General features: G+C 32.7%; 1 protein-coding gene and 1 non-coding gene across 4 annotated transcripts in view; both read right to left on the reverse strand.

Moving 5' to 3' along the window:
- Positions 1 to 4848: 4848 nt before the first annotated feature.
- Positions 4849 to 6674, reverse strand: LOC105665675. Of its 2 annotated transcripts, none has more exons than XR_007223982.1 (5): positions 6460 to 6674; positions 6164 to 6290; positions 5530 to 5974; positions 5200 to 5398; positions 4849 to 5120 (listed from the first exon to the last, which is right to left on the reverse strand). It is a non-coding gene; the product is annotated as an uncharacterized LOC105665675 (transcript). The 2 variants fall into 2 exon arrangements; XR_001098663.3 differs by having other exon boundaries at positions 6085 to 6290; positions 6460 to 6673.
- Positions 6675 to 7376: 702 nt separating this feature from the next.
- The window catches only part of LOC100646174 (nuclear receptor coactivator 6), a 381486-nt gene continuing 372678 nt past the window's right edge, over positions 7377 to 16184 (reverse strand). The window contains exon 9 of one of the 2 annotated variants that reach the window (XM_012308030.3): positions 7377 to 15025. In XM_012308030.3, the coding sequence (XP_012163420.3) occupies positions 14794 to 15025 (232 nt within the window). In that variant the 3' untranslated portion in view covers positions 7377 to 14793. The remainder of the gene's footprint in view (positions 15026 to 16184) is intronic. The other variant, XM_020862847.2, reaches the window with a different exon arrangement.

Below are 16184 nucleotides of genomic sequence, written 5' to 3' on the forward strand. Positions count from 1 at the left end.
AATGTGTCGGCGTTGGTGAATTGGTTATTGTAAAGCAATGACAACGTTTAGACAGGGAAGACAAATTGTGTCACTTGAGAACAATGATCGCAATTATGATGATTGTTATATCATGTTAGTGAACCTGATGCAACTGGTAAAGTCCGTCATAACAACTGAAACCAATGATAATTAATGTTTGATTATTCGCAATATTAAATGCGAGTAGCTTTTTATGACAAGTGAAGTTCTAATTTCAATAATATCAAGTACATAACGGGTCCTTATGTGTATATTATTATTGAATTTCTCTGCCAATTAAATTTTATGTATTTAACATTATAATGTTTTAATTTTTAAATTGTGATAAGAAATTTAATAATTTTATTGATAGTATGCATACATATTTTATGCGATAATCATTTCTTTCAAATTTGTATTAATATAATATATAATATAACTATAATTTGTATTAAAGCATAAACTTATTATAGATTTATATATTATTAATGGTTTCTTTCGCTATAAATGTTACATAAATTTTATCGGATCAAATAAATCTGTAAATATAGTCTTAAATGTAAAATTTACCTCACGACCTCCTGTGTTTAAGTTGAAAGTTATGCATTTTCTTTATATTTGCTATATTTCTATTTAAAATCACTTGATCGTTATCAATCACTCACATTTTATTTATATCCTATCTTTATTTATATCAAATACTTCCACGCCGCACAAAATAAAATTATTCACCTAAATCCCCACACACAGAATCGTAAAATTTTACACGCCATTCAAGCCGGCAACTTCATTCTTAATTAAGTACAAAGTAGTAAAGTTACAAACACCAAAATCACTTTGACCCACCATACGGAGACCCGATGGTCGTTTCTTCAAATTCTCTTTCACCACGTCCATTAACCTTTCCAACCAGATTAACGGAAACTTTCTCGCGAGACTTTTTCCCGTTTAACGGATTAAATCCTTGGACAACTAGCGGCAGACGCGCGATAACCGTAAAGATATAGTTGATGAGCGACCTATCTATCCTGATAATATGGCCAACGAGGATTCACTCGGCCTGTATGCACCTGCTACCAGTAAATCAATAGCAGATACGCTGTCGCGTAATTTCTGCGACTACCGGCTTGCACGCGTTACACCCCTCACGCCAGTTCACCCTCGTGTGCACCCTCTGTTCGGCCGGTAGCAGGCGTAGTCTGGCCTCGTACCCCTTCGTTCAAGTGTGACCCCCGTGGCGCCGTAAGATAAATTCTCTTTGGCACTAATAGGCGTTAAATATTGGTTATGTACCCCGTGGCTCGACAAACGCGGTCGCGCGCAACGAGCTTCGCATAATTCGGTAATCATATCGGCATGATCCGCTGCCGGACGGACTAGCGGTTAAGCGATCCAGCGTGGCGCAGCTTCCGCCAGTGAACAGCTTATCGAGTGCACTCCATACGACAGGAGGTTCATTACCCGTACCATCTGATGCTGTATTTTTCTTTCATATTTCAGCAAAAATTCCGTCTATCGCTTATCGTTATTAACCGCGCTGCGTTTTTGGATCGAAACGTGTTTTTCTCATTGTTAACAAATTTCTTAAATGCGAGGAGAATGGTTTGATACGCGAATTTTTTTTTAAATATTAAATGTCCTTTTGATCATCAAAGCAAAAATGATGTTGAGACATAAAAATTCGAGAAGTGCAACAGGATTACAAATTTTGAATTGAAAAAGATTCTGTTTGTAAGAGGTTTGTTTGTAAGAGGAAGGGATTATAAAAGGGATTGGAGTTTCTTGCTTTGTAACTACAATTTGAAATCTGGGGATTAATCAGGCAACTTTGATGCTTTCATTAGTTGTCTGTTTTTATTAAATACAGAATTATAATTGGTGTTTAGTGACTTAAAAGGAAAGAATATTAAATTTACTGTCGGTATGCAAACGTCAAAGAATGTATTTTCTTTCATGTCTGCTCGATTGCGATTTCAATGCTTTCAAGCGGAATTCTCCAAATCAAAAGCAGGGAGCTGCTCGGTCTACTCTATCGTTTGGTCCATTCAAGCAACATAAGCTAAAAGTACGGATAAGGAAACGGTTTGCCGCAACCCGAAGACGAACTGCCCCTAAAAGTAGAGTTCACTTTACGCAATGTCTAAAAGTGCTTATGCACCATTTCGATAGAATTCCTCTTTTTTCGTTAGCAATTACAAATAAATCCAATCTCAGGAATTTCATAGTTTTTGTACATACCATTAGTTTTCTAAAATAAAAATATTTCTTATGTTGTGTGCGGTTTGTTTTTATTTATTTGTTTATTTATATGACAGAACAAGATTTTGACAAAATAACATGATCTTTGTGTCGGTATTAATTAATAACTAATACAATGCAATGATAGCAAAAAGGTATAATACTGGATTATACCTTTATTTATATGCAATTTTGGAAAACATATACGAACTTGATTAACTTGCCTAATATCGTATAATAAATTTAATGTGATAAATTTAATTTTCAAAGAAACGATAAAACATTTGTTTTATTTCTTCAGATTCTTTTCATTATACTTAGCACAACTAATATCATAATGTTACTTTCTCGTTATGACAATAACATTTTATAATTGTCTTTTAAATGCATTTTTACTTTGTAAATTTTCACGGTTAACTTTTAACTATTTTTCTATAGAAATGTACATAGATATGAATATAATTACATACCTTTCTTCAAATTTATGTGATCTGTATAGTAATAAATTAATTTTTCAGCTCTATTGAGGATATCGCTTCCATGAAAATATTTGAGATTTTTTCTCCGAAACGTACATATAAAATGCATGTCGAAATTCAACACTCCCTTCCCAGCGAGTTCGTTGAAATATCAACGTTTAAAAATATGAACCTTTAATTAGCTTTCTCCGTCGTTTGATTCGATGGAGCACCGTGTGTATTTGTAGAACGTCTGCGCTCGCAGATGCACGCGCAACCGAGCTTTATTCGAAAATATATTACATCGACGTTGCGTAAGTCGAAAGCTTTGAAACAGTCGAGCCCTTTGAAAACGTGACATGCACAATCGTATCAACTGTCGACAAAATTTTCCGTATTAATTACCCGACAATTTTATTCCGGACCGCGTTTTCGAATCTTTGTTTCCTTGACGGACCGATTGTGACATTTTGAAATTTCATGACGTTTGTTTACAATTCTCATGTAATTCGCCGACGTTTCTCGTATCAATGAATTTATTTTTATAGAGAACAATATGTTGCTTTTCACTGGCGCATGATTAGCTGTTTTCGAATCCAAAACTTTTATGAAACGGTATATCACGACCGTATATTCAACTTCCGTACAATTTCATGAATTAATTGTTCACGTTTTTAATTTTCATTTCGAAGTACCATAGTAAAAAGGAAACGAACTGTCACGCGAAAACCAAAAAACGCAAAGAACATGTCGAAATTGTTCCGGAAACTGGTGTGGTATTTTATTAGCTTTTTGCAGAAATTACTTTTAATCTCGAGGACCCGAAAACATTTAATCTGTTTCGATGCAGTGTACAACGGATTTATATTGTGTTTATAAACGCTCAGAGACCACTTATTTTAGCACAATATTAGATTAAACATCAAACTTTTTAGGAAATAACTTCTCCTTTATACCATATGGATTAGTTCAGAATTTTAAGAAAATAATGTTTCTCGATTAAAATAATATTATTACAAAAGAAAAATAAAATAACGATAGAAAAGTGCATAATAACATTTATGATGAATAATCATGTAAAAATGATATACCGTGAAAGTTTCAAAATTTGAACAAATTGTAACATTTCTTTACAAGCTCTTATAGGAAAAGCTTGTGCAAACATGAAAAAGAAAATTCAATTTTATAGTAATATTGATTTTTAGTTGTATACTTAGGAATTATTATTGTTATAAAAATTTGTGTTTAAAAAAGAAGTCTTTACACACGCGTAATAAAAAATTGTAAAATTATGGAAAATATTGGAAAAACGAAGGGATTTGACGCAATCGCAGACATCCTTGTGATTTCTACTATAACGGGTGGAATTTTCTGGATTAACTGGCCAGGGATTGCTCGCTCCCTAGCGTATCATTGAACCTCATTCAAAGTGCAAGAGGAGCAGAAGCGGAATGAAAGGTAATTCAAGAGCTAAACTTCCGAAAGCTGCGTTTGCATTTAGCATCGGCGACGTTATTTATGCAATGTCAAATTAAATGATTCCGCCGAACAAAGTATTAAAATTACAAAAGAGCTTTCGTAGCCGTGAACATGTTTGCAGTCTGTTAATTTGCATAAGAAACGCCGACTTCTATGCAAAAATATTTCGACTAACAAACTTTTTCGAAAATATTTATTTTTTTGAACACATCGACTTCAGAATTCAGAGGTACTCACATGCAAAGTGTACTTTACGATGTGCTATAAACGGAATATTGGATACTACATACCGCGTGAAAGGAGAATCAATGCTGATTAAAAAATTGCTTACCCATGAATATAGATTTATGTGATCGTACGTAATATATGTTTTCAAATTTTGTCTCTAACATTGCATAGAATTTTAAACCAGGTAAGTGAAATCTACCTACTCGTATTATTCAATATACTTCGTATGCGTTCTATATACGAAATTATTATTTCATTTCGATTTATATTTTATATTTTATTTAGTAATGGATTTATACTAATTATTTGTACTTAAATATTAATAAGGGATGGATTGAATTAAATATGTACTGATTTTATGAAAATATTACTTTATTGTCAAATTTTTCGTATACAAATTTACAAGATGGTAAAAAGAGAATGTTTTCTCAAAAAGAAGCTTAAGTCTATTCTATATAACTTTCCTATTTTTGCATTTAATGTGTTACAAAAATACAAACATTCATAAAAACAATATATACAATATGTATTACATCAAAGGAATACTAAAATCTCCGTCGATTAAATACTTAATCTTTGTATATACTTAATTTCAATATTTTACGTGTCCGTCTCATCCGAATGTTACTACTTTTTAAGTTTCACAAAGATGTATAATATATTGGTACAGAAACCAACATGTGCTTTTCATTTTTTTGCTGTTTTCCAAGCCCATACCTAAAAAAAATTAGTATAAAGAAACTAAGTTATGCTATGTCAGACGTAACTTTATAAAAATTAGTGAAAATTTTTCTACCTCATGGCAGGAGAAACATTCAAACTGCACACATAAGCAGGAGCCACGTGGTCCGTAAATATCTTTTTACAATTCATTTTGAATCTGCTTAATGGAGAAAATGTAATAATTTTATTATTTATATATTGGCATGCTAGCCATTTTCGATTAGAAGAAGGTAGAACTGCTGGTATGTTATTTTACCCGGACGGATATCTTCCTGTAAAAGGTATAAGTATATAATTTATTATCTATGAAAACTGACATTTATAAAATTTTGCAAACAATAAGGTATGATACTTATTATTTGAATTTATTATATATTAAAAGAATTTAAATATACATACATACCTTCACCATTACATTTTATGCTACTAAAAAGCAATAAATGCATGGTATGTAGGAACCACCTATTCTGTGAAATACCCTCTATATGTTTCTCCCAAATATGAATTTGTACTTGTAATATGAAGCACCTGTTGGAGTAAATTTACCTCAACATTCTCTGGTGCATAGAAAAATGATATGTCTATCTTTATCACTATATAATCTCTACTTGTTATTCAAATGATATACATATTTAAAAGTTATCATAAGATAATAGTATGTAATGCAGTGTTCTCTTGAATGGATTTCTTTTTCTGCTTCTTTTACATAATATTACTTCTAATTCTGCAGTTTCCTCTTCAGTTGGTTTTTTATTCACATATGTACCCAATGAATCCGAAAATCCTTTAACGCAGTATCACCATTTCTGTGACATTTCCTTTTGTCAGCCCTTAGTTTGTTACATTCCCTGTAAAATACATTTAGGCAAGCCTATAGTCGCATCGCAGTGCATGACTACTTTTAAGAGTTCCTATATGCTCTTATTATTATATTACATATCATAACTGACAAACATACTTCTTTAATTTTTGCATTGAAACTTGCTTATATGAGCTTTCTCAATATATCTAGAAAGATATATATTTTTTTACAGCACCTTGTTGCCTTTTAAATAGATTTTCTGGACCAACGTCAAATGCAAACAATTCTTCATATGCATGATTGTACATTATGTCTTTCGCAGTTGAATCTATGTGGTTCATACATGACTCACTGTCAATTCCCTATAGCATAACAATTATATTATATTAATCACTGTATCGTTTAAAAGAATAATATCAAAATTATTTATAATTTCACATAATTCTAGTTGAGTCAATACAATATATGTGATAGGGCTAATCTTTTGCCTATTTGAATGGAAAGAAAGAAAATGTATTAATGAATACTCACCGTTGATATCATTTCTTCTACAAAACAAATCATGTTTACAATTCTTGCTGCCATCTGTATGCGTCCTACAACGTGCTATCCCGGTAAACTGTCCTCCTTGCAAGCAACTTCTGTTGCCAGTGCTGCCACTATGGAGATGAGAATGCTACATAGATATGACATTTAATTCTTTTTCGTATCCCACGTTTTGGAGCTCAGTTAACCCCCATATCAATTTTGTATCGCATGCGATGTTATCGATTCAGCACGGAGAAAGACTACAGCGCAGCTGAGACGGCAAGGTGTAGAATCACGAGTATTCTAAAGAACACGATTTCAGGATATAGTTTATCGCAATCGATCTATATTCGGATTAAGATGTAATGTAGAAGAATCAGTTCTACACAGCAAGCGGGTAAAATTTAAAATGTAAGCGATCGAAATTAACAAGAACATTTCAATAAAATCTCGTTCACTTATCTGAAGGTTCGAAACTGGTGGGAATGCGCGTAAACAGAAGAAGATGCGCGGGAACAGGATATCGAAATATTTGATTTATTTATATTGCATTATTTATTTATTTCATATGGAAAAACTTCTCACAGAGAACAAAATTACGTTATTTCAAGAGGCGTATGTAATGGTGCAATTTTTCTTACCGACATTTACTGTACCTCGTATATATACCATTTATTATAATTAATATGAAAAGAATTTGAAAAATGTAACAAGAACATGTCATACAGGAATTATGTATCATCCGTTGTAATTATTTGGTACAAAAGAAATTGTAACTATAGCTCGTATTCATATATTATATAGCATCAAATAATACTTACATAACAGTTTAAAAATTGTAAAAGTTTCAGTATTAATTATATGCATTATGTGATTACGTAATGACGAGAAGGCAGAATAGTAGACATTTCACAGTTATATAACTTCACATGTTAATGATTTATTAACTTATTTTCACATACAATAGTATTATGCGTGAACGATCAAACATTGTATAAACAAAATTTACAAAATAAAGTATAAGTCTTTACAGCTAAAAGCTACTAGTAGTAGTGGATCACATAGCTTCATACTTTTCCTCGGACAAGCAAATATTGCCACCCGAGGCTATTCCATCTTTTTTTATTTTATGCTCTATCTCTCATGTATATATATATATTTATTTATATTTATATATATATTTATACTTTGTATTTATATTTGCATTTATATTTATATTTATAATCATATTTATATTTATATTTATATCCGTATTTATATTCATATATTTATATATATAGTCGTATTTATATATATATAATATATATATAAATATCATGCCAAATATATTAAATAAGCTAGCTTTCCTAGTTTTTTGTCCTAGCACGGAATTTTGGGAACGCGGAGGATGGGAATGGGATTGCAAAAAGGGAGTGTTCATGAAGTGGAAGGGTAGTATACTGTATACATACATATATGTAATATGCTTTCCGTGTGTCGTGTGTTTCTTCTTTTCATAGTACAGACGTATATTACACTCATTTAGATTCAACGATCTTCTATCTTGTAAATATAAAATTATTATCTCTTATTGTAATACCACTGACGAAATGATATCGTAATATGTATAGCTATTATCTGCGTCAATAGTCATATTGTACACCAAGAAGTGCATCCGTCTCCTAAATTTGTTTTACACGGCAATCGTGATTACAGTTGGATCGTTTGTTCCTAAGGAGTTTAATCAGTTTTTCGTTTCTTCATTTTTATTTTGGTGCTTCTTAAATCTATCTTCGTTCCCCAAAATTTGCATTTTCGATCGTTTTCTCTTTTCTCTCTTTTTTCTTTTTTTTTTTTTTTTGTTAGTTTTCCCTTTGTTCTCATTCTATTCCTCACATTTTTTCTCTCTCACTCGTTTCCTGTCATTCTTCCCAAATTTGTTGCTCTTTCTCTCTCACTCTTACAATACATTACGCGACAATAAACAAAAGTCGCCCCGCACCCCATTCTCCTCTTTTTTTTTTAGATCTCTCTCAAAACATAACAAGCGAACGAAACGCTCCATTAAATATAACTACATTCTCCTCATTTTTTATTTATTTTTTGATAAATAATAATAGTAATAAATATTTGCCAAAAAAACTCGTGCTCCTCAGTCACACTTTGATAACTATCGGTATATAGTTCTCCAAAAAATTTGTTTCCCGCAATTACTAGTCGTACCGCTTGGCTAAACGCGTTAACTATCTTTAGTCACTGTTTGATCGTACCCGTCCAACCGTCGCAAGAAGAAAAGGAAATGCAAAGAAAAAGAGACGATATATAAAGTGTCGATTAACGTAGGCCTCTTTTTTACATTATCGTACTCGCAATCCTCTATGTTTATCGATTCGTATCGAGAAAAAGCAACGTAGGTTGACGATGTTCGGAATTTTCAAACATTCCTTAACCATGACTTTTATCACGATTTCATCGAAAGATTTCATTGAAAAATTTCATTTTACTGGAAAACAAAAAAAGAAAGAAAATAAGAGCAAATCGCGGAAAATAATAGTATATAAAAAATTTGATAAAAACACAAAGATAGATATACGTAAGTGTTTATTACATTTATTTAATAAAATTGACTTTTCTACGAAAACAAATCTCAACTAGAAAACCCGACAGGCCGGATAATGAATAGTAAGAGTATCGTCTAATAACTAAAAAAATCAAATATGAAAAATTGCACATATAAAAACAGTGCTATGAGCTACACACTTCAATCGTTTTTTAACGATATTGATACACTAATAAAACGTCATGAAGTAACATATAAACATACGTATATGTACAAAATTGATTGTCTAAAAATATTGAATCACGATTTGTTTTATTCTTCGATTTAAGAGATCAAAAACGGAATTCATTTATAAATAAAAATATTCGCACTGATTGAAGCATGGTTCTTCTTAAAAAGTATCTTCCTTTCTACCCACGTCGCTTTTTCTGCGAGCACGTTGCTGACCAAATCGGCGCAGCTACTTTTATCCAATGATTCGCATAAATACATATTAAATAGTGCGCAGTTCGACGGTTATCGTACAGCGATAATTACCGATAAGGCGTATGTATAACTATGTACAATACGGAAAATATACAAAGGACGTCGGCTCTACGGTGTATACGTACTCTCGATCATAAAGATGTTTGATTCTTGCGTACATTACGTTACTGAGGTAAGTCTTTACTGTTTTTTTTTTTTTTACCTTTTTTTTTCGTTTTCGTTTTTTTAATAAATTTATTAATCTCCCGCTTAGCGCGTGAATACGCTGCGAAGAAAGGACAAAAAACCTCCCCCTTGTGTTGACTCGACCTCTGGATCGATGTTACGAAATTAGCAAGGAGCCGCAAGACAAAATTACATTCCGCCTCACGGCTACCGACTGGGCGAAGGAATCGAACAATAAAATTATAAGTGTCTTATGTTTAAACGGTCCCATGTTGTGTAAGAGCGATGCCAGCCGTTTGCGCGTTTCCTATCGCACGATCCCCGTAAAGTCTTTTCGACACCCGTGTTTCTCATTATTATCCCATTTTACCTCGCTTTCCGTTTGTTTCCCTATTTCAGAGAAAGCTATATCAATCGTCATCGAAAATCGTCATCCGCGGCCGGTGATATGTCTTTCGCCACTGATAAAAAAAAAGAACCGAAAAATCTACAAATCTGAGATAATGCATCATTTTGGTCTTCCTGAGGCTCTAAGTGTCTCTTTGTTGCTGCGTTTTGCTAATCGTCTCGTTGTTAGTCGTCGATGAAAACGAGACTTTTGAATACGAACGTGCTTGCGAGGAAAGGCCCGACGACATGAAGTCTTGCCGCGAGCTTTTGATTTTATTTGATGTACCGTCGTTAATTAGAGGCGCGTGAACAACCAATTAGGATCGATGAAGTAAATGTGAACGACGAGACTTCGTAAGCGAAAAACGCGATGTTCTCTGTCGTTCGAGTCACAACGATTATTCGTTGCTAGAATAGATAATAGAAGAAAACTGTTCCTTAAAAATTCGTACACTGTTCCACTCGTAGTTTCGAGCAGCATAAACATTAGTGGTCCTTGCGTTTAGAATCTTAGTTAGTCCCGTTCGACTAACTTAACTTTTTGTCAACTATTTGCATAAGATAAAACTAACTTCTCTCTTTCTCTCTCGTTCTCTCTCTCTCTCGCACCCTCTTTCTCTCTTTCTCTCTCTCTCTCTCTCTCTCTCTCTCTTTCTCTCCATAAACTGCTTGATCAAACTTTGAAAATTTATTATGCTCATCTTCTCTAACCGTAGTCATACAAAACTTTATATCATGTATCAAATGTTTTAATTCGTGTTATAAAAGTTATTGTTTGATATCACATATCAGAGAAAATATTTTTATCATTTAAGTTTGTTATTCGAGAAATTAAATTTGTTAATTTATTTTACTTCAACGTTGCGTTTCAAAACTTAGAACATTCCTCGAATTTCGGTACAAATTATAATTTACATTGTTACACGGTTACTTATAACTGCTATTTTCTCCAATATGTAACTTAGATAAATATGTTTATATATCGTCGTTTTTTTTTTTACAGTATTAATTGAATTACAGAATTAATTGAAGCGATTTGATCAAACAGTGAAAAATCTAATGAATTTATTACCATTCTCCCTTTTACTGTAAAAGTGACATTTATAATTAAACAATTTAGAAAATGATTATTGGTCCTCAAAAATTTTGGATATTTTACATAATAATATTATATTTGAAAGGCTTTTAAATTTCCTTCATAGTAAAACATTAAGACCAGTTACAAAAATGACAGTTACAAGAATTTGCAAGAGGTATAGAAATTTTGCAAATTATTTAATTTTCCACCAGAGATACCAACTATTTCTGTCTACAAGTTCATAATATTAGCAACGAATAATCGACAGTTTATGGAATTCATTCGACTGAGAATGTTCTTCTTCGAAAGTCGAAGTGACGAGTCATCAAAAAAATTCGCGCAACCCTCTTTCTCTTTTGATACTTGCATTTTCTTTATTGTCTGTATGTCGTGTGTTTAGATCTATTGAATGTCTTTCTTTTAACACATTGCTTATCAAGTTGTTCGAAACCGAATTCCTAAAAATATAATTCTTAGCAATTTAATCGAGTTTCCCACAATTTGCATAGTAGAAATGAAAATGGATCGACGTAAAGATTTCACTGATGAAAACATCACTTGTCGCTTTATTGACATATTGAGAAATTGAAAAATTGTTTTACTCGTCTCAGATTGATAAGCAACGTATTAATGTCGTAAGGTTTTCCTGGCTCGAAATCTTTTTTCATGGACAATGGCTCCTCGACCAGACACTCGATCAAATAAAATATCCATTTAATACTCGTATATCCTACTAACTTTTAAAGATTCGCTCTGTATGGTTTTGTACATATTTATGCGTACATGCTTTCAAAGGAACATTTCTCGCGTCTCGGAGTTAAATTGTGCGCTGAATAACGCGGTATAGTTTTGGATTTTCGCGACCATATAAAAATAAAGATGAATTACACGCTATCGTACGATTCAGATTAAAAAAAGAAGACAAAAGGAAACGTTAAAACAAAATACGTGTTAAACACGCACTCAGAAAGAACATGAAAATGGAAAAGTGTTCTTGCAATGACTTTTTAATTTTTTCGGCGTTCTACTCCTCTTTCATTGTGTTCTTTTTTTCTTTTTAATTTCTTGTTTTTTTTTTTTAACAAAAAATTTACTTAAGGTTACTCGAAAGACCCGTTTCGTTAAAAGTGGAAATTCAGCGTGTGTCTGATTAAAATCAAATGATGACACTTCGCAGAGACCTCGAGTTTTTAATTAATTCGATCGTTTGTTTCTTATGTACACTTGATTCATTTAGCTTTTCGTTCATAGAATATCGAACCATGGCATCGATACGTTACTTTACCATCTAAAGAATATATCGTTAGAAAATTATTACGCGGATCAAAAAACACCGGCTGTCTGTGGCCGGCTAAGTTTAAAAAGAGTTTCAACGTGTCGAGACTATTCGATATTACAGCGCAACACGATGACGTCCCGGTAAAACAATTACTCCTTGTATACTTACGTATAGCCATTTAAAAAATGATTGATTGGAAACGGTGATTTTTTTCTATAGGTACTGTGATGTTGACTCTTTCGCAAAAATATCATTTAAAAACTACACATACTTGTTTCTATATCTTCAATGCAAGCGTAAACACACTCGCACGTGGTTTTAAAAACAGGAAAAGAAAAACGAGGTGACGCGTGAAAGTGTGTTCGTCATTCTAAAATCGAACACCTGATCGTACATTCTAACTCGTTACATTACACGTATTTTATGTAAGTCTTGGAGATACAAATACCTCTTATGCCCCTTATCACACATCCTATATGTCTGTGAATGTTAATGTAACATTCGAAACAACGTCTCTAGTTCGAAAGTTGCAAGAATCGCTTATGTTCATTTACGCGAACTCGCAGAGTATATCTATCTCGTTACAGCTCGAGTCAGTGAATAAAATACATTCGTCTTTACTAAATCTACGTTCGACAGAAACGTGTCAACTAAAAAAAAAAAAAAGAAAAAAATAGAAAAAAAGAAAGAAAGGCTATAGTCTGCACAGTATTTTTACAATTGATGCACCAGCTAGGTAAACGCGCACCACTTCCTCGTTTCTCAAATAAAACTTTCCTGTATCACTCAATGATCGTACTATCTGTATGTAACTATATAAGTAACACGAAGACACATATTGTAGGCCAGCTCCACGCGATGTCAGATCGGCCATAGATACATAATATATTTTTTTCCACTAATGACTTTCTAATTGCGTGATTATTACATTTTTACAATTTTCGCCCATTTTCCTGCTAATTCTGGCGTTAAAGAAAAATATTTACGTGTACGTGCTTTGATGCGCATAGATAATTCAACAATTTCGTTTCGGTAATATGTCCTGTAAATTTTTTAAAATATTCTTAACAAATTAAAAATCTAACAGATTCTACTGTTACGATTTACACGATGTTCGGCAACAATTTGCTTCTTGAATTAGCGAGTGATCGTAAAGAATTCAACTTTGGAACAGCAATGCTTAATAGGAAAATGGTGTTTGCTAGAATTACGCTCGCTAGCAGCAAATTATTGCGGAGAAATAACGACAAACTATCCTATATCACGTCGAGATATATCTCGACCGACTTTCGATCGATAAAAATCTTTTGTAATTCGATTACATAATATTTTTCATTATTTCTACGTTCAGTCGCTTCGATCACATTCGATTGACTTTTCTGCTTCCTGTTCCTCTATTAACATATGTATTGAACGACAAAATTCATCAGCATCTCTAAAACTTTCATTCCTGGTATCATCGATATTTATATACAAGAAAAATAAACGTGCTTGTGTGCCACAAGAAAAACGTCAAACAAATTATTCGTATCTACTTTTATCTACTTTTGATTCTATCAGGGCAACCGTAAGAATTTTCGAATATTATGGATTCGACATTTTGTTGCTTTCAACAAACTGGACCACGATATTGGTTTCTCCATTTTTTTTTTCTTTTTTTTTTTTTTTTTTTTTTTTTTAAAGAATTATACTTATTTACCATTCTGTAATTTCTAGAATTGAACAATTCTTATTTACTCCAATAGAAGAAAAATGTATGTACAACAATTAATTCCGCTTATTCTACGATCTTCTCATTCAACAATCTTTACTTCTGCATTGCGATTTCTTCTATCCGTTATATTACATATCAACCATTACAAGAGCTTGAATCCGTATCACACTTACTTAGAAGATCCCAGATAATGTAAAATAACCGCATTCGTGATTTTACACAGTTCTATAATACAATTAGTTCAATATTGTTCAATTTTACACAAAGATATGATCGCAATACAGAAGACAATATTGAATATATCGAATGAAAAATTTGAAATATAGTTCTCGTAAAGCTTTAGGAAAATCTGAAGCTCCGAGAATTGTATTCGATAAAATCAACCGTGTTCGATAAGAATTATAAAGTAGCGCATCTTCATAAAATTTTGACCTGTCGACGTACTCGATTAAGAACGTCTTCGATATTAGTCCTATCGAATACAATACGAAACTTCCATACATTGTCAGCGAAAACAGTAAATCGTCTGCTGGAAATTTAGAAAACAACGTAGAACAAGTCGAGTGCCGAAATCTCTTAATAACAAACGCTTCGACAGCCTCTTCGATTTTTCTTCGTACAGAACTGATCTCACCGTCGCATCATCGTAATCTAAGTTGAGTCGTTTGAGAATCAATCGACACGGATCACCTACACTCTTTCTGCTCTGTTGTAACAGGATTCAAAGATCCGATAGACTTCTTCGAAGATCTTTTCCCCTCTTGCTTCGAAGCACCGCCGTTTTCCGCTCCCCTGCTTCCGGTCATTTTACAGGACCTGCCGGTGATCTTCTGATCCTTACTTGACTCCGTGACTTTGTCCAATTCCGCCATTGCTTCCTGTATAGCGTTCTCCAGTTGCATGTTCAATTTACGACTTCTAGAAAAAGAAACGGGGCAAACGAGAAAATCGTGGGGTTAGTCGAAAGGAACGTTCAGTGCGTCCGGATACGGTTTTGGTGAGCAACAGCAAAGCCGCGATACGTCTAAAATGCGCTACGCAGCTACGACACTACTTTGCTGGTCGGGCATTGGTTAAATGAATCGAAACAGTCATGAATTGATCAAGGAAACGGATCTAAAGACTCCTTACGAGTTGTTGAAAATTCTCCGTTTACTGCGTGACATTTTTATAGGAAAATTTTGGTACTTCTCGAACATTAACTTATTAAGAACCAAACATTTGAACGATACATTCAAGTTATGCAAATGCAACAATATCGAAAGATGTAAATGAAGTAATTTACACTACAGGTTACATACATAAGTATCCAAATACCTTAACAACAATATACGAATAATAAGAAAATGTATAAATTGAGGAAAAATTAATAACTAAAAGCAATATTTATCATTTTATCATAGAGTCACTGGATAATAAACTTTAATCGTTTGTTTAAAAATTGACTGACATAATGTGAAACTTCAATAATGTTACGAATGTTTCAATTTCTTTAAGTATTCTTACGAATATAGAATTTAAATGCAAGAAGAAAAAGCGACAAAACATTAACCACATCTTTGAAATTCTCTTGCTAATCACAATTTCACGGGAAAAAAGTAACTGATTAAATTGACTTAAAAGATATTATAAATTAAATGTCGTGTTAATGCAACGTTGGCCCTTAATACGTTAGTCATTCGTGTCTTCAAACAGTCTTAGTTTCGCTTTAAGTTTCTGAACATCTTTTCCTTTTCTTTCTTAAGCAAAAAAGAAAGATAATCGATCCATTGAAAATTAATTGCTGTTTGGAAATACGATGATTAAAATTTGGATGTTTTAAAGTTTACTAGAATTTACGCCTTTTATTTCAGTTATTGTTCCTGCAGTCCAATTAATCGGCAAAGCGAAACAAAAAAAAATTTTTTATCGAACATATAATTGCTTTTTCCAACTGTCGATAAGAGTTTCGATTCAATCAAACAAATTTAAATATCCGGCTGTCGAATCCTCCATAAGCGGATTTGGAACGGCGAATGGCGTTATTATTAAAAGATTCTCAACCGTAAATCTGTCACGTCCATTTTTTTTATCCGAT

The sequence above is a fragment of the Bombus terrestris genome, chromosome 4 (assembly GCF_910591885.1).
Source record: "Bombus terrestris chromosome 4, iyBomTerr1.2, whole genome shotgun sequence".
In the NCBI taxonomy this organism is placed as follows: Eukaryota; Metazoa; Arthropoda; class Insecta; order Hymenoptera; family Apidae; genus Bombus; species Bombus terrestris.